The 21,286-nt window shown below is 45.5% G+C and overlaps 1 protein-coding gene across 2 annotated transcripts in view; it reads left to right on the forward strand.

The window, feature by feature from the left end:
• The window catches only part of BCAN (brevican), a 141,735-nt gene that overhangs the window by 60,494 nt on the left and 59,955 nt on the right, over positions 1 to 21,286 (forward strand). For both annotated transcript variants that reach the window (XM_085637650.1, XM_085637649.1), the window contains exons 2-5: positions 1,205 to 1,314; positions 13,835 to 14,224; positions 14,343 to 14,517; positions 18,158 to 18,285. In XM_085637650.1, the coding sequence (XP_085493776.1) occupies positions 1,239 to 1,314; positions 13,835 to 14,224; positions 14,343 to 14,517; positions 18,158 to 18,285 (769 nt within the window). In that variant the 5' untranslated portion in view covers positions 1,205 to 1,238. The remainder of the gene's footprint in view (positions 1 to 1,204; positions 1,315 to 13,834; positions 14,225 to 14,342; positions 14,518 to 18,157; positions 18,286 to 21,286) is intronic.

Raw genomic sequence — 21,286 nt, forward strand, 5'->3', positions numbered from 1 at the left:
AATTCATATTTTAATCTTTCTCTGAAAATACACAACTCCTAACAAGCAAATATACAAAACCATCAATTTAGAGATGAGGTGAAAACATTTTAAAAACCAAAAACATGGACATTCCACAAACATAAACGAAGGACTGTGGTGTTGTACTGACTGAGGAGCGCTGAATGAGTTAATTGACAGCGCAAACAGAAATAACACAGAGAACGAGGCATTTAGAGGAATTAAATGCAATTTTCTGTACACAGTATCATCTGTGCTCTTTATTTTCTTTCTGCTAAGGGCTGCTATCTAATTCTTCACTGGAATATATGACAACTTGCTTCTTCTGTGGTCAGCGGGTCCTGTCAGAAATCTGAGACATATGCTAAATTTACTAGGATTTGCTGGGACAGATGGTGAACATTTGGGATGGTCCTAGCTAATCCGGGATGCCTGGTTATCCTATTCATAGGGATATGAGCAGGGAAAAGATCTATCTGACACTCATCAGTCTGAAGAAAGACATACAGTATATTTGCCAAAGAATCTTTGAAGGACTTCAGTATTATCACTGCACACTACCACCATAGCTTCCTAAACATCAGGGGAAGAAGCAGGAATGTCCACAACCTTTGCACCGACGAGGTTGCGCATACCTTCCTGGAGATAGTCAAAGCGTGTTTTTAAATGCATCACCTGCTCATGTGTCAACCAGTGCTTAATTTGAGCTTGTGGTTTCTGGTGCTCGGCACTGGCACTTAATTGTCAACACCAGCACTTGTGACAGTCTGCCACAAGGTGGCACCATCTGGCTAATTTAGAATGACTACAACGACATGTCATTATTCATTCAATAGACATTCGAAATGACTATTACCAGCCACCCAAGCCTTTCTTATAGCTTTGGGGCTTGAAATAGAATTGTCACACTTGTAGGAGTGTGATGGTTAGTAGTTGTGTTGGTACTATCATTGGGAGCATAGCAGGGGCAATGTGTGGTGCAAGCTGCAGTGGCCACCTGACGAGAGCCCTGGCACTTCTGTTTTTACAAATTAAGCACTGGTGTCAGCCACCTTTTGTGTACAGCCACCTGTGGAGAATGCGTCATCATTCCTCTCATATAATCCCTTTGTACTCTGCTCATGTGTCAGCCATCTTGTGTGTACAGCTTCCTGTGGAAAACGTGTCACCATTCCTCTCATATAATCCCTTTTTCTACTTTTAGGAACTGGATTTGGCTTTGTGCCGAAAGAGGAGCGATGGCGACCATCTCGCTGCTGTTTGTGCTCATCCAGGCCATGCTGGTATCCACCTTGCCGACCGGGGAACATTCAGGTCTTCTGTTCTCATAGACTTATTTTATTTATTTTACTTAGCATGCCAGGAACTAAACCAAAAAGGTAGCTATGCTACATATGACAACATACATATAGTAACAATTAGCAAACAAATCTTTCTGTTTACAGCGTCACAAAACAGAGGTAGTACAAGTTAAATAAAAAAAACTCATGCTTATCAGCACAGTCATGATAAACTGTTTACTTCCCAGCGCAAAATATTTTTGCACTGGAAATTTGTGTAAAAATACAGCAAATAGAACTTTGTGATTCTTTCTGTTACTTTGCGTTCGGTGTATATAAATATATATATATATATATATATATATATATATATATATTCACTGAAAAAACCATAGGTTTCACACAAGTTATAGTTAGCTGTACATTTCACTCATAAAAAACCAATGAAATTCCCCCGTTATAGTTAGTGCAGGCAACTATAACTCACGCGACCGCAATCCTCTGCTGATGCTAATACTGTATTTAGACACTTATTTGCCCATGTCTTCTTCCATTAAATTTTAGCTATACATATATTACAAATATTTTTTTTTCATAAAGACACATATGTCATCAGCAGAGGATTGCGGTCGCGTGAGTTATAGTTGCCTGCACTAACTATAACGGGGGAATTTCATTGGTTTTTTACGAGTGAAATGTACAGCTAACTATAACTTGTGTGAAACCTATGTTTTTTTCCGTGAATTTGCAAGGTTTTTTAAATCCTAATTCCTAACTATAACGTGTGTGAAACCTATGGTTTTTTCAGTGAATTTGTACGTTTTTTTAAATGCTAAGTTACTTTACGCCATTCGTGGCGTGCGCGCCCAGTTAACGCAGTTCGTTCCGTGCGCGCACCGTGCGCGCACAGTGAGCACGCGGTGCGCTTCGCGCACCGCGCGCCCACTTTACGCAGTTAGTGCCGTGCACGCACGGTGGTCACGCGGTGCGCTGCGCGCACCGCGTGCCCACGTTACGCGGGATGGGCCATGTACGCACGATGCGCTTCGCGCACCGTGCGCACATGGGGGACATATTATGCGCTTCGTTGAGAAAGTTATTCATTTGTACTTTCCATTGGATCGTAAGCCATGCACAAATGGTGCAAACGGGCACCATTTGCACACGGGGTGGGGAAAGTGTGGATAATTGTTTTTTTTTAAAAATTTTTAACCGTATGCGTACGGTAAGCGTAATCGGCGATTTTTCGAAAAAAAATAAATTTGTTTTTTTGGCCTTGGGGGTTGTTTGGGGACACATATATGGATGCTGGGTGGTTAAGAACTGAATATACTCCCCCTGTAGATGTTTTTTGTCTTGGTTTTTGCAGCCCCCCTCAGAGTGCGAGAGAGAAAATGGCGGCCGCCGCTTCCTGGTTTCGACCGATTCGAATGTTTACTTAGATCGAACAGCCAATCAGAATCGCGCTCGCGCACGTCACCGTACGGTAAGCGCACCGTAAGCGCACCGTAAGCTGGCTCAGATATATATATTGATTTAAAGGCTATTTTCTCAGAATCTACTGAACAGATTTACACCAAACCTACAAAAGGCACTTCCTTGATCTGTAGACTACCTCTCTGCCAAATTTCAAGGAACTCTGTTCAGCCGTTCGGGCTGTAGCTGTGTCTAAAGGTCCTATGGAAAAATGCATGGGAAAAACGCGTTTTGGGACCCCCCTTTTATCGCAGCCCCCGCTTGACGAATCCCCCCGATACTTTCAGGGTAGGAGCGGAGCGTAGCGCCCCACCTATTTTGAAAATTTGGCGAGGATTCGTCGACCGGCGCCAAAGTTATTCAAAATAGAATGTTGCGGTTTTCCTATGGAAACAGGGTCCTAACTATAACTACCTACTGGCGACCGCCAGTAGGTAATATATATATATATATATATGATTAATGGCAGCTAGTTTGTGATTCTTTCTGTTACTTTGCGTTCGGTGTATGTATATATATATATATATATATATATATATATATATATATATATATATATAGATATATATAGATATATATATATATATGATTGATGGCAGCTAGTTGCGCCGCCCAGTTGTACTTTTTAATATTCGGTAGCCCAATTACCCCATCATACCAGCCTGCCTTTTACTAGTTTTGAGGATGAGATTCGCGGTGGACTACTTCCCCAGAGCAAAGTTTTCTGTGCACTTTCCACCGCTGCAAAGTTGGACACAGGGACGGAGGCAGGCGAATTATGAGGGACATACAGGCAGGGAGGCAATGGCATCATCTTGAAGAGCGCCGCGCTGCCTAGTAGCGATAGTGAAAGAGTCTTCCAGTGCTCCACATCCTGTCTTAGCCGATGTAACTGCGGCAGCAGATTAGATGTATAATACAATTTGGTTTATTTAATGATGAACAGTCCAAGATATTTCAATCCATCTGTGGGTATTGCCATCTTACAGTCTTTAGACAGGGCAGGCGAATTTCCGTTCAATACAAATATAAACGATTTTGACCAATTAATGTTGTAACCGGAGTAAGTACCAAAATTAGTGAATAAATTGAGGACTGTGTGCAGCGATCTCTCTGGAGAGGCCAGGTACAACAAGATGTCATCTGCTTAAAGTGAGATACGATCTTCCCAGTCCTCTGCCCATCGCAATCCCCGAATTATAGGGTATTTTCGGATCCAGTAGGCTAGGGGCTCCAATGTTAATGCAAATAATAGCGGGACAAGGAGCAACCCTGTTGCATCCCACTGTAAAGATTGAAGATGGCTGACCTTTTGTTATTGACAACTACTTGCATGAGGGGGTCTGTATAGGACTCTTATCCAGGTGATACATTTTGGACCAAACCTGAGTTTTTTTACAAAACGGCAAAGAGATATGGCCACTCAATGGTATCAAACACCATGGTAGCATCCAAGGACACCACCACCCCATCTTCCCCTATGGTATCCACCCTTCCCATTATTCCGTGCAGTTGACGCAGGTTTAACGATGTATTTCTTGACGGCATAAAGCTCGAATGGTCAGGGTGGATTAATCATGAGATAACCCGGACCAGCCTGGAGGCCAGTAATTTTGCCAGTATTTTGACCTCTGCATTCAAAAGTGATATCGGTCGGTATGACGAGCATTTATTTTTGGGTTTTCAGTCTTTATATATCACTACCAGAGTAGCTATCTTTCGGAAGGTGACCTTTCTCATGGCTTTCCTCATACATTTTCTTGAGGTGGGGGCTATTCTATCAGGCCGCAACTTGTAGAGCTCGATCGGGAGGCCATTTGAGCCCATTGCTTTCTCTGCCTGGAGAGTTCATATGGCGTGCGCTATTTCTTCTTGTGGATGGTTGTTATCTAGCATAGTTCTATCTTCCTTCGCTATCCCCGGTAGATGCATTTCAGCCAGTAACACTTTCACTTCCTTGTCCTGCCTAGTGGTCTTGGATGTATATATTTGCTCATAGTACTTGGCGAATTCGTCCGCAATTTCCTGCGCATCCGTGAGATTGTTCCCAGAGTCTACTAGCAGCTCTGTGACAAGCCGACTCACCATTTCTCTGCTGTCTAGCCAAGCCAACAGTTTCCCGGCTTTATCCCCTAGTTCGTATATTCGGCCTAACTTGTGCCTATTCAATATTTTCGCCATGTCTCTCACCTCACTCCTATACTCCTCTTTCTTCAAATTAAGAATGTGTTTTGTCTTGCCCTTCTGTCGTAGTGAGTTCATCCTCTAGTTCCAGTATCTCCTCTTCCAATCTGAGGAGCCTTGCATTCTTTTCCTTCTTTACTCCTGCTATCTGGGACACTGCATGTCCCTGTATTACCGTTTTGAAGGCTTCCCGGAGCTAATTCTACCCTCCCTCATTCTCCCTAAATAATAGTCTATTACCTGAGCGATCTTCAGATTTCAGAGGTGCCAGGGGTTTATAGGCTCTATTCTAGTCCCGCTTCTTTTTTCAATTTCTACTTGTACCCATATTGGGGAATGATCAGAAATGCCCCTTGCTAGGTGTCGGATCTCCTCAACATATCTTACCTGGTCTGCCGGGGTAAGACTATAATTGATTCGAGAGAGACTATTATGGGCCCCAGACTGAAATGTAAAGTGTGTCTCAGTAGGATGATCAACCCTACATGCATCTACTAGTCCCATTGCGTCTAGGAAGTGTGGGAGTATCAGTTGCGATTGTGCGATATCTCGGGGGGGATATCGGTCCAAAATCCCCGACATCACTGAGTTAAGGTCTCCCCCTTTTACCAATTTTCCAATGGGTAAAGTTAGCATCACTTTCCCTAGGTCTCTGAATGCTGCCTCCTGCAGTCCTGGTGGTGAGTACATCGATACTATGGTTAGTACTTCGCCTTCCCAATTTCCAGGCACCACAGCATATCTACCCAAGGTATCAGTGCATGTGTGATGTTTTGTCATTGGGAAAGACCATTTCTTCACGATACCCTCTCCTCGAGACCCGTAGTGAACCCTGAGTGTACCACCAGTTGGTAGCCCCATCATGCTAGGGCCTTACACATGTGACCTATCAAGAGTGCTTCCTGGAGCAGTACCACCTCAGGTGCGTGTCGTTTAAGAAATTGCAATATGATACCTCTTTTAAGTTTGTCCCGTACCCCGTTGACGTTCCAGGACAGGAGCCTGAATCTTTTATCACCTGATGTGCCCATGCTTCAGCTCACAAATTATCGCCATACCTGGTGTCCCCTCTTTCTCCCCATATTACATACATCCAACCAACGAGCTGACTGTGATCAGTGAGTCCCACTAAACCTATTCCCCCTCCCATTGTCCCTCTTATGTCCCGTTCCGTAATACGTGAATCCGTAACAGACTGACAAAACAACAATAGCAAAACCCCCTTTACCCCTCTCCCTGCTTCCCTGCACTCTGGGCTTCGAACTGCCCATGTCCCCAACTATGCAGAGTGCCTGTCGCCCTATATGTAACTAACTAAAGGTAGTGTTGGGGGGGGGCCCAGGCCGGACTCCACAGTTCCCACCCGTCTACACAATGTGCCCTCATGTCTCTATCTCTCATTAGCTCTATTTCAGTGGAGTCACTTATCATTTTCTGCTCGACATAGTCCAGCGGCGACGCTAGGTCGTCAGTCCCTCAGCCATGTGCGCCATTCCCATCGGTCTCCTTTGTCGATGGATCATGCTGCACACCTTGCTGTGAAAATTTAGCATTGGAGAAGTGTTCTTTTCCTTTTCGAGGATTGTGCTCTCTTGCTGATCTCCATCCCTCCAACCAGTCTACCGCTGATTCCGGCATTTCAAAGAACCAGGACCTTCCCTCCATCTCCACTCTGAGCTTCACTGGAAACACCATTGAGTATCGGATACCTTTATCTCTTAGTTGCTTCTTGACTTCCAATAAAGTTTTCCTTTTTTTCTGCACTGTAATCTGGGTAGAAGGTGATTTCAATATTTTCGTACGTGATCGGTGGGGTCGTGTGGGCAGTTTGTAAAATGATGTCTCTGTCCCTGAAATTTAAGAATCTCGCCAAGTAGAAACAATTTTAAAGTAAGTCTGAGGAAAGAGCAGCAACACCATATCTTATTAAACATGCACTCTACTACTCTTTCCTCTCACCCATGGCAGCAACTTTGGTTGCTGCAATGTGTTATGTAAAATAGTAAATCTGTCCCTTAGTCTCTTTCTGAATAGCGGCAGTGGGCCTGACCACTTTCCCCTCGCCTATGACATCTCTTTTTGCCAACCCAGACTTTTTCCCCAGGGATGGAGCAGGGCGGATTTCGAAGATGGATAGAAGGGGGCTGTAAGCGGTTAGGCTACGTATTGGACCTGAATGGTCTTCTTCCGTTTGACCAACTCTAACTCGATTACTCTCTGACAGAGGCAGACTTTGTCCCATTTTTACAACTTCGACACTGGGTGTTGAGTGCTGACACTCAATGGGGGCAGGCCTTCCGTTGACTTCGTTTGAAAAGTGGTTGTTCCTTAAAATTGATGAGAAGCGATTGGTCTCAGAGATCTATGCCCACTCGGGAAGGAATGGGCCACAACTAAAATCCCCAGGCCAGAGGAGATGGGAGGTTGAGATAGGCAGACTTTTTTTCTGATACAGAATGGGAGGATATACATTATAGGGTTCACCATACAGTTCACGCAATGGCAGGCACCGAATTGGCCCACAAAATCACTTCATATTGGTTTTACAATCCGAGGTGTATTCAGGGGATTGCTGGAGAGGCTGCGGTGGTGCTGGGACCCTACTTCACCTCCTGTGACATTGCCCAAAACCTACAAGATACTGGGAATGAGGGTTAGACGACATTGACGTGGCCTTCAAAACCAACATTCCATGATTTCCAGCATACACTCTCTTGGGGCTAACAAAGCCCTAGGTGCGCCGGGCATGCCCAGACGTGGGTTTCGGGCTCACTTTGCCACTGGATTCAAGCTAGCTTGGCTGATGAGGGCTGTTAGCCCGAAACCGGTCCCAGGATGCTTGTTACCGGTCCAGGGAAGACATGGGTTGGCAATTCGGACTGGACTGTTCCCATGATGCACAGGGTCAAGACTGATTTGCATATAGCTGTGTCTAAACTGGGGTGGCGAAGTGAGCTAAAGAACGATGATGGATTCAACCCAGATCTATGACTGGGGGTGAGTGTCTGAAAAGTTTCAGCACTCCGTCCATCATCTCCTTGTGTGTACTCTCTTGGGGCTCCCAGATGCGCTGACGTTCCCCCTACGTTCCATTAAAGTAAGACAGGTAGCCCTAGCGCTGAACACAGCCCACCAAGTAATGCTTTCACTCTGGGGCACTGATAAAATGCTGGAACACACTTCTTGGCTCTCCTGGGAATGTAGAAACTATCCTTGGCGGTTAGTCCTGGGAGTTCCTTCTGTTCGAAACTGCGGGCCCGCTTCATTCTCATCCTTTCCCTGGAGTTTAGGGTAATGACAAGCCCGTCCTACCTCTGAAATTTACAATTGATCCTAGAGACTCCCCACCCCCCCCCCCCGAGAATTGAAGGGCTTAACCTGATGCTGACAGGATGGGGATCCTTGTTTTATTCTATTGGATCGCTGCTTGCATCCCTTTGTGTCATGAGCATGGAAGGAATAAGGGTGGAGGGAGGCTCACTTTGCGAGTGGATTCAAGCAAGCCTGGCTGAAGATGGCTGAAATGCCAGAAACCGGTCCTAGGAAGCTTGTTTCCGGTCCAGGGAAGGCATGGCTTGGCAGTTCGGGCTGGACTGTTCCCATGAGGCACAGGGTCAGACTGATTTGCATATGGCCATGTCTGAACTGGGGTGGCAGAGTGGGCTAAAGAACGGTGATGGATTAAACCCAGATCTGTTGACTGGGTGTGAGTGTTTGATTGGTTCTGATGCTCCGTCCATCACCACCCCCTTTTGTACCGCTTTGTTCGCCATAAGTTGGCAGGGTATGCTCAGACGTGAGTCCCTTGGTCACTTTGCCACTGGATTCAAGCAAGCCTGGCTGAAGACAGCTGAAATGCCAGAAACCGGTCCTAGGAAGCTTGTTTCCGGTCCAGGGAAGGCATGGCTTGGCAGTTCGGGCTGGACTGTTCCCATGAGGCACAGGGTCAGACTGATTTGCATATGGCCATGTCTGAACTGGGGTGGCAGAGTGGGCTAAAGAACGGTGATGGATTAAACCCAGATCTGTTGACTGGGTGTGAGTGTTTAATTGGTTCTGATGCTCCGTCCATCACCACCCCCTTTTGTACCGCTTTGTTCGCCATAAGTTGGCAGGGTATGCTCAGACGTGAGTCCCTTGCTCACTTTGCCACTGGATTCAAGCAAGCCTGGCTGAAGACGGCTGAAATGCCAGAAACCGGTCCTAGGAAGCTTGTTTCCGGTCCAGGGAAGGCATGGCTTGGCAGTTCGGGCTGGACTGTTCCCATGAGGCACAGGGTCAGACTGATTTGCATATGGCCATGTCTGAACTGGGGTGGCAGAGTGGGCTAAAGAACGGTGATGGATTAAACCCAGATCTGTTGACTGGGTGTGAGTGTTTGATTGGTTCTGATGCTCCGTCCATCACCACCCCCTTTTGTACCGCTTTGTTCGCCATAAGTTGGCAGGGTATGCTCAGACGTGAGTCCCTTGGTCACTTTGCCACTGGATTCAAGCAAGCCTGGCTGAAGACAGCTGAAATGCCAGAAACCGGTCCTAGGAAGCTTGTTTCCGGTCCAGGGAAGGCATGGCTTGGCAGTTCGGGCTGGACTGTTCCCATGAGGCACAGGGTCAGACTGATTTGCATATGGCCATGTCTGAACTGGGGTGGCAGAGTGGGCTAAAGAACGGTGATGGATTAAACCCAGATCTGTTGACTGGGTGTGAGTGTTTAATTGGTTCTGATGCTCCGTCCATCACCACCCCCTTTTGTACCGCTTTGTTCGCCATAAGTTGGCAGGGTATGCTCAGACGTGAGTCCCTTGGTCACTTTGCCACTGGATTCAAGCAAGCCTGGCTGAAGACAGCTGAAATGCCAGAAACCGGTCCTAGGAAGCTTGTTTCCGGTCCAGGGAAGGCATGGCTTGGCAGTTAGGGCTGGACTGTTCCCATGAGGCACAGGGTCAGACTGATTTGCATATGGCCATGTCTGAACTGGGGTGGCAGAGTGGGCTAAAGAACGGTGATGGATTAAACCCAGATCTGTTGACTGGGTGTGAGTGTTTAATTGGTTCTGATGCTCCGTCCATCACCACCCCCTTTTGTACCGCTTTGTTCGCCATAAGTTGGCAGGGTATGCTCAGACGTGAGTCCCTTGCTCACTTTGCCACTGGATTCAAGCAAGCCTGGCTGAAGACGGCTGAAATGCCAGAAACCGGTCCTAGGAAGCTTGTTTCCGGTCCAGGGAAGGCATGGCTTGGCAGTTCGGGCTGGACTGTTCCCATGAGGCACAGGGTCAGACTGATTTGCATATGCCCATGTCTGAACTGGGGTGGCATAGTGGGCTAAAGAACGGTGATGGATTAAACCCAGATCTGTTGACTGGGTGTGAGTGTTTGATTGGTTCTGATGCTCCGTCCATCACCACCCCCTTTTGTACCGCTTGGGTATGTTCAACAGCAGTCAGGCAGCTGCATTCTGTACGACTTGCAGTCTATTCGTGACATATTTAGGAGAACCCAGAAAAAGAGAGTTGCCGTAGTCCAGCCTTGATACCACCAAGGCTTGGACTACAGTCTTCCTAGACTCCTCTGGGAGCAGGGACATTATTTTTCTGATCATGCGGAGTATACCAAAGCAAGTACTTGATAATGTTTTGGCCTGGACCTCCATCGTCAAGTTCTGGTCCAGCCACATCCCTAAGTTTTTTATGGCTGTTTTAGGAGGAGGGCCCCAGTTAGCAGGCCAGGAAATCCCTGAGCGAGGACTGAAATTGCTGCCCAGGATCATTAGCTCTGTTTTGTCCCCATTCAATTTGAGGCTACAATCAGCCATCCAAGATCCGATTTTATCCAGGCAAGGGACAAGTTGTCTATGGTCCGAGTTAAGGGAGTCTGAGATTGAGAACACTAGTTGCGTGTCATCGGCATATGACACAATGGAGAGGCCAAATTCCTGTATTATGTGTGCCAAGGGGCTGAGATATATGTTAAAGAGTGTTGGACTCAGGGAGGATCCCTGAGGGACTCCCCAAGGTGCAGAGAGGGAGTCTGACTTGAATCCGGCCTCCATACATTGGAAGGATCTCTCACTCAGGAATGACACAACCCATGGTTGGCTGTTCCTCTAATTCCAACATTCTCCAGTCTTTGGATTAGCACTGTATGGTCTGCCGTATCGAACGCTGCGCTTAAATCCAAAAGTACTAGGGCCGTGGTTCTCCCTTGGTCTAGGATGGATTTGAGTTTTTCAGTGACCACCAGCAGGGCTGACTCCGTGCTGTGTTTTGGTTGGAATCCCATCTGGGTCTGGTGTATGATGTTGTAGTTTTCAAGGAAACTAGAGATCGTGCTGTTCGCATGTTTCTCCAATCTTGCCTAAGATAGGCAACAACGATATTGGGCGATAATTGGCCAGAACTGCGGGGTCAAGATGTGTTTTTTTGTAGCAGGGGTTTAATGATGGCGTGTTTCCACTCTTTGGGTACCTTGCCATTTTCAAAGGAGAGATTGATTAGGTTGGAAAGTTGGCTGAGAACAGCTTTCACACCCTGGGCAAGGATATGAGGTGGGGCCGGGTCTAGCGGGGATCCTGATTTAATATTCTGTAATATGGAGCACCCCAGATCTTCGTTCATTTTCGGGAAGGACAGGAGGGCAGGGGCCGAGGGGTGGGGCGGTCCCATTTGTTCACTCTTCCTTGAGGAGTTTAAAGTGCTATGGGGGCCGCTCTGGGGCACCTGATGTCGTGGTGGGGTTAGGGTGGAGGGAAATGTAGATATTTTCCACTTTGTTCTTGAAAAATGAGGCTAACCCATTGCATCTTTCTTTGGAATGTTGGGAGCTGTTTATTCTGGGGTCTATTGTGGTAAGTGATTTGACAATTTTAAAGAGCTCCTTAGAGGAGTTGGAGGACCTTGCTATTTTTTCTTCAAAGAAGGCTGCTTGTGCTTTCCTGATGCTTAGGGAGGGATCTACAGTTAATTAGTCCCATCTTCCAGGCTTTGCAGTGAACCGTCCTATTATCCAATCCCTGTACAATAGGCACCCTGGTCTCTCCAGTGAACCCACAGACCGGACAGATCAAGGGCAGTTCTGCTCTCAAAGCATGCATGCACAATGGATAAGCTACTATATTCATAGACAAAAGCTCTGTGTTAGTGTATGTAATAGGTTTTTCAGGGGGATGGTAATTTGGGCAGGGTTCCTGGCCCCTGGTGGGCGCGGACGGGCACAGACGGGCTTACCTTAGGCGTGCCTTCGGCACACCAGCGGCACACCCACTGCGCACATCCGCTGCGCGTCGGCGCCATCCCAAATTTAAGTGTAGCCTGAGCCGATGATTAGTGTAAGGACTAGATCGCCGACTTCCAAGATGGCCGTGTAAATCTGGGAATTCACCCAAAACTAAGCCTGGGCGTAATGGGCGTAGCGGGGCTACGCGGAGCGCCACGGAGTTGATAACAAATTCCTTGGCGCTCCGTGTAGCTCCGCTACGCCACCTGCCTCCCGCCCACCCTATTATTAACAATTGCTAACGTTTTAAAAAATAACTTTAAAGCACCTTACCTTATCTGCGGCGTTTGCGGCGTCCCTGGCTGGCCTCTTCTTCTCCTCATCGCGGTTAAAACTGAGCATGCGCAGGCGCCCGCGCATGCACAGTTTTCACTGCGAACAAGATGAAGAGAGGAAGGGGCCAGCCGGGGACGCCACAGATGACGCAGATAAGGTAAGGTGCTATAAAGTTATTTTTTAAAACTTTAGCAATTGTTAATAATAGGGCAAGTGGGAGGTGGGGACAGGCCAAGCCAGCTCCACCGCGGAGTGTGCGGGGTTTTGCCTACTCCGTGTTCTCAGTGAAACGCAGAGTAGGCAAAACTCCGCACACTCCATGGGCGGAGCGGAGTTCTCCACCCATGGTTACCCAAAACCATGGGTGGATTCATGAGAACGGGCATGATGCACTTGTCTCCCAAGATGAAATGTAACATAACACAGCGCAAACAGCATCTTTGGCTTTGTGCTGCATTTCTTTACAAAACCACAAAAGGCCACGCCGTTCAGGCCTTGCGTTGCTTTGTAAATATTACTGAATCCTTTGTGTTGTCATTGCATCGCCTTGCGTAACACAAGAACAACGCAAATGTTTCATAAATATGGGCCTCAATATTTTGGTACCACAGAGCAGTCTAATGGTACCTAGCTGCATAATAAACCAACACCATGCAAATTCGGCATAACATTTATTGGGCTCATGGGAATGTTGGGGTCCAATCTCTGGTATACACCATAGTTTCACGGTAGATATCTGCAACAAAGCTGAATCAGCAATATTGCTCCACAACGTTGCTCATCCCAAAAATGACATTAGAGTAGCCAGCACATCAACCATCTGGTACCAAGGGAGGGAAAGAGTAGAGAGTGTAAATAAAAGGCGGGAATAGTGGTGTCTCCTAACTTCTCTCTAGAGAAGGGAGTCAAGTATGTAATGTTTAGCATACTCAAATAATTTCCATTGTGATTATATTGTGCTGGTTTGAATCTTATATATTGGGCACAGTAACAACATTTGCTAAGAGATATCTATTTGAAAAAAGGATTAACTAGCTTCCGCAGAACTTCAGAAGTTTCTTCACGTGTCCTGACAGCATTTGTGGTCGAGCTCGAAAGTATAATTTAAGCTCTTTGACACATCGCCAGCATCCTCAGACTTCATGTCTTTTATTTTGAGTTTGACGGATGCTAAGCTATACTAGTCAACATCTGCAGTACACCATAAGGTAGACAATGCATGTTTTCCCCAAATACTATTAAAAAATTGACCAAATCTTTGTTATTTTAGCATCCATTGTTTGCTATGTTTTTTGTGCTTTTGGTTGCGGGCCTGTCTCTTAAGGCTTTTTCTATCCCCATACAGATGACAAGAAAGCTCTGCGAGTGTCCATTCCCCAACATCAACCGATAAAAGCCGTCCTCTCTGGTACCCTCACCATACCGTGCCATATTACCGATCTGGCCCCAGTGGAAACCTTAACTTCTAGCCTCCCTGTTGCACTGACTACACCTCGGGTGAAATGGAGCTTCATCACAGATGAAAAGGAGGTGGAAATCCTAGTGGCTCGAGGAAGGAAAGTCAAAATCAGTGAAGCTTACCGCTTTCGAGTCGCCTTACCCTTTTATGCAGTGTCTACGTCAGATGTCACGTTAGTCCTGTCTGAACTCAGATCAAATGACTCAGGAATATATAGGTGTGATGTTCAGCATGGAATCGAGGATGACCACGATCTGGTGGAGGTGAATGTCAAAGGTAATAAACACTTTCCTGCCCTGATGAAGGCTTTATTCTGGGCAATGATGTTTCGCTCAATGCTGCGCCATGCTAGCAGCTGCCATGATGGTCTTACAGCTTCTTCTCTCTGCCATAGGAGTTGTCTTCCTCTATCGGGAGGGCTTCACACGCTATGCCTTCACCTTTGCCCAAGCGCAGGAAGCATGCTCCAGGATCAGTGCCCATATAGCCACAGCAGAGCAACTGTTTGCTGCCTACCAAAGCGGATATGAGCAGTGTGATGCCGGCTGGATCGCAGACCAGACTGTGAGGTGGGCAGCAGTTTTAAAAGAATTCATTTAAAGTTAGAGCAGAAACGCTTACTTTAAAAGTCTGTGCTTTTTTACTTTTTATACCATATTCATCATATTGGACAACTAGCATGTGATGCACTGAAATATTATTTTGCAGCCAGCGGTCGGTGAAATGTCATCTCGGGGCTAATTTATGCAAGGCGATCATTTAGTATAGGGCATATGCCAAAATATAGCAGATTCTATGCATTCCAACCTGGAGCTCAAACCTCCAAATTAGAGGTGGGGGAGCAGCAGAACATATGCCAACAGATACTGAACTGGCTTTGCCAACAGAAACCATTGACTTGGCAGCCCATCCACACCCAGGCTGCGAGGTGACTGTGAAATCTGCCCCTTCCCTAATGAGGGCAGGGTGACCATAAATATTTTTCCTGCTAGGGACTGCCATGCAAGGCATGGTGGTCCTGTATAGGGAAAACACACAATGGCCTAGCGCACAAGGAGACAACTCCCTCCATGCCAGGGCCATTGAGTTATATTTTATTAAAATTCACACTTTGGGAGTTATTTTCAGCAAAAACAAAAAATGATGCTAAACAGGGCCAAAAAAAACACAGCCACACACCTTGTCTATGAAACTCAACCATCCTAAGCGTGAGTGCTCTTCAAGTCCAAAATTGGTATCCATGGTACCTATGTACCTTTATCGATGAAAGCTGACCATGTTAAAATTGAGAACTCGCTAAGTGTTATGATAGTCTCACATGGTGCCTAGACTCCTGCTATACCTTTTAAAGAGCGCTGTCTGCAAGCACAATGAGATCATACGTCTATATCTCTTTTCCTAAGAACGCGCACCATTCAAAAACGGATCCCTTTCCAGTTTCAATGAGGTATCACAAATGGTGCCTATATCCATCTTCCTGTCAAAGCCTGTCATCTGATAATGCTGCTCTATTCTTATTCTATAAAAGCCAACATCTTCTTAAAATAGGGCACTGTCCAATCACAATGGTAGCCACATAGTGCACCTATGTCCCATGACCAATGTACTTTTTATCATTCATTCCAATGGGGCAACAACTTTGTAAACAATATTTCGAACTCAGTGAATCAAATGGTATTCTGACAATGATATTCTGATACAATACTCAGAGGAGAGGACGTCAGCCCCGATTTACAGTTTGATTGTTGACTCCACGAAGAGCATGGTACTTTTTATCCACAGGTTTGAAGCCCACTGAACAGCATCCAATATAGAGGCACAGTTAGAAGTAATTACATAAGTATGATCAAAATAACACAGATAAGAAGACTTTATTATAAGTCATTTTAAAGTCGAGATAGAGGTCTCTTGCAGCCATATCTACTTGGGGGTAGTCAAATCGAGAAGCTCAAGAGTATACCACTATGAGCAGATTCCTGACGAAGGCCTAGCCGAAACGTGTTGTGTGTCAACAAACCGCCATTTTTGAATGTTCAGTACTTGTTTGTTAACAAGCTGCCAATATTTGATTGTCTAGTACTTATTGCCTTTGATCCAAAATATAGAGTGTATAACAAGAATAAGTGATGTATTTAAACTATATCATGTACATTAATATGAATTGAAAGTTATGAAATCATCAGATGTACATATCTTTTTTGGTCTATAGGAAGAGAACATATGTGGTTATAAACATCATTTAGATAGTTCATGTATTTGCGTATATTTTCTATTTATTAAAAAAAATATTTTTGTATAAAAAAAGAAATAAGAATATTAAAAAAGAAATTTACAATTAACTCATATGTTTTTTGTATCAATGATTGTATTTCTAGTTCAAAATTGATATTTTTGTCTAGAGGTGATATGCGTTTTATAGATTATATACACTGTGCCCGGTGTTTTTCCACTTTTTCAAAATGAGTAATTTTCCTGCCTGGGCTTAGTATCAGTTTAGCAGGGACCCCGTTCCTTTCCCAAATTTACAGTTTGGTGGATACAGAATGTCTGTCAAAAAGTGACAGATGGCCCCTCGCCCGCCCCATTTAAAGTGCCTAGATGTTTATGCACTCTGCATATGGTGGCCAGGACATCTTGCCTCTTTAAGTGTATGCTAAATCAGGCCTTTGTCTCAATCTTTCAACAACTGCACACCGACAATAGGGAACCCTGTCTATATGGCATCCATTATGCTGAATCTTCTTCCAGAAATGAACTGAAAATACAACTCTTTCAAACACACCTTTGTGTAACTTTGTCATCATCTGTCCTACATTTAAGTTTCTCCAGGGATCTGAAATCACAATGTAGGTCTTCCCACACTTTCTGAAGGTGCGTCATCTGCGGGTACCCTCATTGCTGGATTCAGCCGCCAAAGCAGACACGGCCATCATGACCGCTGACACCACCGTTGGATCTGTGCCCTGAACAAAACCTCACAAGGCAATAAAGTTTGCATCTTTACACACTCCTACATATACAACTTTATACAACTATGTACCTAAAGTTTCATAGGCTTATCCTCCGTATAACGCGCTCAGCTACCTATTCTTTTTTTAGTACTCTAAAAAATCTGCAAAATAAACAAATAACTGTTTCCACTGGAATTGATTACGTCATGAACAGAGCTAGAACGGATGGAGCTCATAGTAGGGGAAAGAAGCATTATTGAAAAGCGGAAAAAAAGAGGTAGAAGTGCTTTAGTTCGGGAAACAGCCTTTATACCGCAGCTCGAACCACGCTATGCCTTAGCAGCGCGGTCCAAACCACGGATGTATTTTTGCAATGCATTCCTTTTCTTAATGCAAGTCGTTAGAACGACTTGCATTAAGAAAGAGATGTTAGATGGATGTTGGACTTTAAGTTCAACACTTTCCCTACTATTGCACAGACTGGAATTGAAGTAGTAAATAATACTATTGTAACTCCATCGCTTTCCCTAAGGCAAGTCGTTGTAATGACTCCCGTTGTGACGGAATGCGTCGTAAAGACGCATTTGTTGTGCGGACTGTGTTATTATGGCAGGCGTGATTAAAGCCTGCGTGGTTTCGACATACAACCATTTGGTTCATGTGGTAATAATGTTCTGATTAGGCCCTGGTGAAATTACCGTTATGCTGGCGTGATCTCTTCTAATTTTGGTAATTTTGCTTTACGCTTGTTACATGAACTTCCTAAAACGTACCCTATTGTGTGACATTGAGTAACTACAGGATGTTCATTGCAAACAATTCAGCACAACCCCACATGAACAACAGGAACGACCAGAAAGCAACAGGCTGTTGTTTGCATTTTCTTGGGCTATTTTTTGGGGGGGGCAAAATGTGTCCTCGTGTCCAAAATGGAACCAAGAATGCATTTCATGCTAAAATATAATGCCAATTGCATTTTACATAATTCTGCATAATTTCACATCCTTTTCCCAAAATGTTGCCAATAACGTACAACTAATTTTGTGAATTTTGCACACCTTGTTCTAAGTAGTGGTGTACATTGTATGGTGTCAAATTTGACATGATTCATATACCACTAATCAGTAATGGGGATTTAAAATGTATTTTCTCACTGTTGTAGTCCAGGAGTGGTAGCCCATTAGCATCTATTGTACTTGTGGTTTTAATCCCTACATCTGTAGTTATGATATAAACTTTCTCTTGAATACCATGGCAGATACCCGATCCAGGTTCCCCGGGAGGGCTGCTATGGAGACATGGACGGACACCCCGGGGTTCGCAATTACGGAGTGGTGGATCCCGAAGACATGTACGACGTATACTGCTATGTTGAGGAGCTGCACGGTAATCCATCCATGTTATAATTGCATTCTGAAGTATTTGCTTATCACATAATCTGTGGGGTGTTTCATTGGAAAATCCACGCGGGCAGCACTGCGTTGCGTGAAAGTGAGTGAGCAGGACAGCCTCCTGTCTGCTAATATATAGCACTGCTGCTCTTTACCCTGGTGCTGGCACACAATCAGGCAGGCTGGCACCACACACATACCTATGGAATATAGTACAAAGGTGTGTGCATGAGGTCTACCATAGGTTTTGTACAGGAAGTGCCCCCGTCCAGTACAAAACACCATTCTTGGACAAACGGTAAAACTTTCCACACTTTGGGTGTGTGCTGTACAGTGCACCAAAAATGAAAATATTTTTCCTTTGTAACGCCTGCCTGAAAGAGTCTTGGGGGCATATTTACAAGCCCCTAACGCCACCGGAGGGTCACTTTTTTTGAGACTCCAGTGGCGTTGTGCCATTTCCCATATTTACAAGGTGGCGCTAAGCCACTTAACGCCGCTTTGTAAATATGCCCTTGTCCGACACAGTCTACTGCGTCAAAGGGGTGGACAAAGGGTGTTGCAGTGGGCATTCCACTGCAACACCCATTGCTTTTTGATGCTGTCCCAGATTTACAAAGCTGAGACAGCGCCAAAAACGAAGGCCAGTAATACCGGGTCTTAGAATGGCGATATGAGGAGAAATTATTAATTTCTCCTTGTTTTTTGCTCATTCTACGTGCACTGCTTTCTGCAGCACACATAGAAAGGGCAAATCGCCCTTATTGATTGTTTATGGTCAGGACGGTGTCCCTTCCTCCACATAAACAATCGCCCCTGCTGAGCAGGCACCCTTGCAACATGGTGCAATGGTGCCCGCGCTGGCGCGAGGCTGCTTTTTTATCACCAGCGCTAGGGGGAACACAGGGGTGTGCCATATTTTTGTAAATACGGCACATCTCTGCGTTTTTAAAATGTCAGAGTACGGCTTGCCAAATTTGGCATAACACCACGCTCAGACATTTTTTTGTAAATATGTCCCATTATTTTTGGGTGCAAAGCCCTGTCTACCTTTGTTAGAAGATAGGAGGGAGGGAGTGCTGTGGGGCGGTGAGGCGGGGCGGGGGAGGGGCAGGGTGGGGGGTTGTAAACTCTGGCATACGGCCGACCGGAGTTAAGTACATAAATAAATAAATAAAGCTAATTACATTGCGCGCGTTGCAACGTCATTTGCGTTGCAGCGCGCAATGTAATTTGTTACATTTGCCAGGAGTTTACTACCCCCTGCCCCACCGCCCCGCAGCACTCCCTCCAGGAGCCGCTGCTGAGATAGGGCTTTGCACAGCAAACCATGGGTGGTTGATAGAGAGCGCCAATGAATGCCTGCTTTGCGTTACTTTCAAGCAACTTTCCAGCGAGCACTATTGTAACACAAGTGCGCCGCAAAATGTTAGTAAATCTGCCCCATGATTCCAAGAGGTCATACTTTAAATGGGAGGGTTTTTTTTTCCCGAGGCTCAGGCATAGAGCTATTTTTTATTTCCTCCATGCTCAGTGAATGTCTGTTGTGAATTTGGATCTTGCTAAACATCTGTATAGGGACCTTTAGAAACCAAAAGACTCCCCGGATTAAAATCTTCCAGACACCAGCATGCAGAGAACATGCTCAAGTCGGTGGTAGGGTGTACCAGATCCCAAATCTGGTCAAGTTCTAGCCTCTCAACTAAAACTTTTGGGAACATAGATTTTATGTTAGTTGACTGTTATACGAACTGGTGTCCAATGGGAAACATCTGGAGGGCCTCAAACAACAGGCTACCAAAAATAAGCAGGGGCTAATAAGTTTGTTCTAAAAGGTTTGGTCCCTACAAACATAGTTCAGAATCAAATCTTTGACTCAGATGCACAATTCTTGGGTTAAATTCTTGTAATGCTCTTGTATGACATGCACAGGTGTCAATGGGAAAAGGCTGGAGGGCATTGAATCATTTGCTTTGTTAATGAACAAAATCTGTGCTAGTGCAAATTCACAATGGGAGTTTTGAGCATGGGCATATTGTAAATGTCTCCATAAATTGAACTGTGCAATATTTGTATGGGAGCTGGGTCAGAGATTTGAAAGTGTAAGGTCTGTATGCATCCTCTGCAAGCAAAGTGATGCACACAGATCTGCGGCAATTGACGGTCACCTTTCCTTTCACGTGTATGAACATGGCACCGGTCTTGTGCAAAGGAAGTCGCTTTGTAATAAGCCCCCGCTTGCATTACAGGCAAGGGCATAGCAATGTGCCATGGGTTTTCAACACCTCGTAAACAAATTAGTTTGTATTTAGGGTTCAGAGTCCAGAGGGTCCCTCAAACCCCTGGCCAGGCGTGGCTGGCACAGGTAAGAGTGGTGTGGTGGTGGGGCGGTGCGGGGTGGGGTTGGGGGAGTCGACAGACGACGGGATAGGGAAAACTAAATAAAAAGGAAATAAAGCCACTTACCTTTCGCTTACCTCATCGCCGAGTCGGCAATGCACCGAGCGCAAGGTAAGTGGTTTTATGTTTTTTATATTTAATTTTACCTATCCTGTCGTCTGTTGACTTCCCCCCGCCCCACTCCACCGCTCTTACCTGTGTCGGCCGCGCCTACCCCTGGCTCCAGCGCCACTGCATCTACTGCACTACTGACAGCTTCACTCCTGATGGCAGGACCTTGAACACAAAGGCATGAACTTTTGTGTTCATGAATTAGTGTCTTTCTCTAACTTTACATTTTAAAGCATGGGCCTTGTAAGTTGCATGCAGACAATGGTGAGTCCAGAATCCATATGTGCATTGGCCTACCTATGTGAGCAGGCCCTTGGTCATCCACCCACATGACACAAGGGAGTGATGAACATTAAATCAGTGACACAAGCCTACTACCTGAGAATTCATGAAGTTCCAGCATCCAAAAGACACCAAAACACTTGCACAGCCAAGGAGGTTCCTGCTGCTTTTTTTATTGATGTCTAGCTGTCTATCTTGTGCAA

This window comes from Triturus cristatus, chromosome 12, assembly GCF_964204655.1.
Source record: "Triturus cristatus chromosome 12, aTriCri1.1, whole genome shotgun sequence".
In the NCBI taxonomy this organism is placed as follows: domain Eukaryota; kingdom Metazoa; phylum Chordata; class Amphibia; order Caudata; family Salamandridae; genus Triturus; species Triturus cristatus.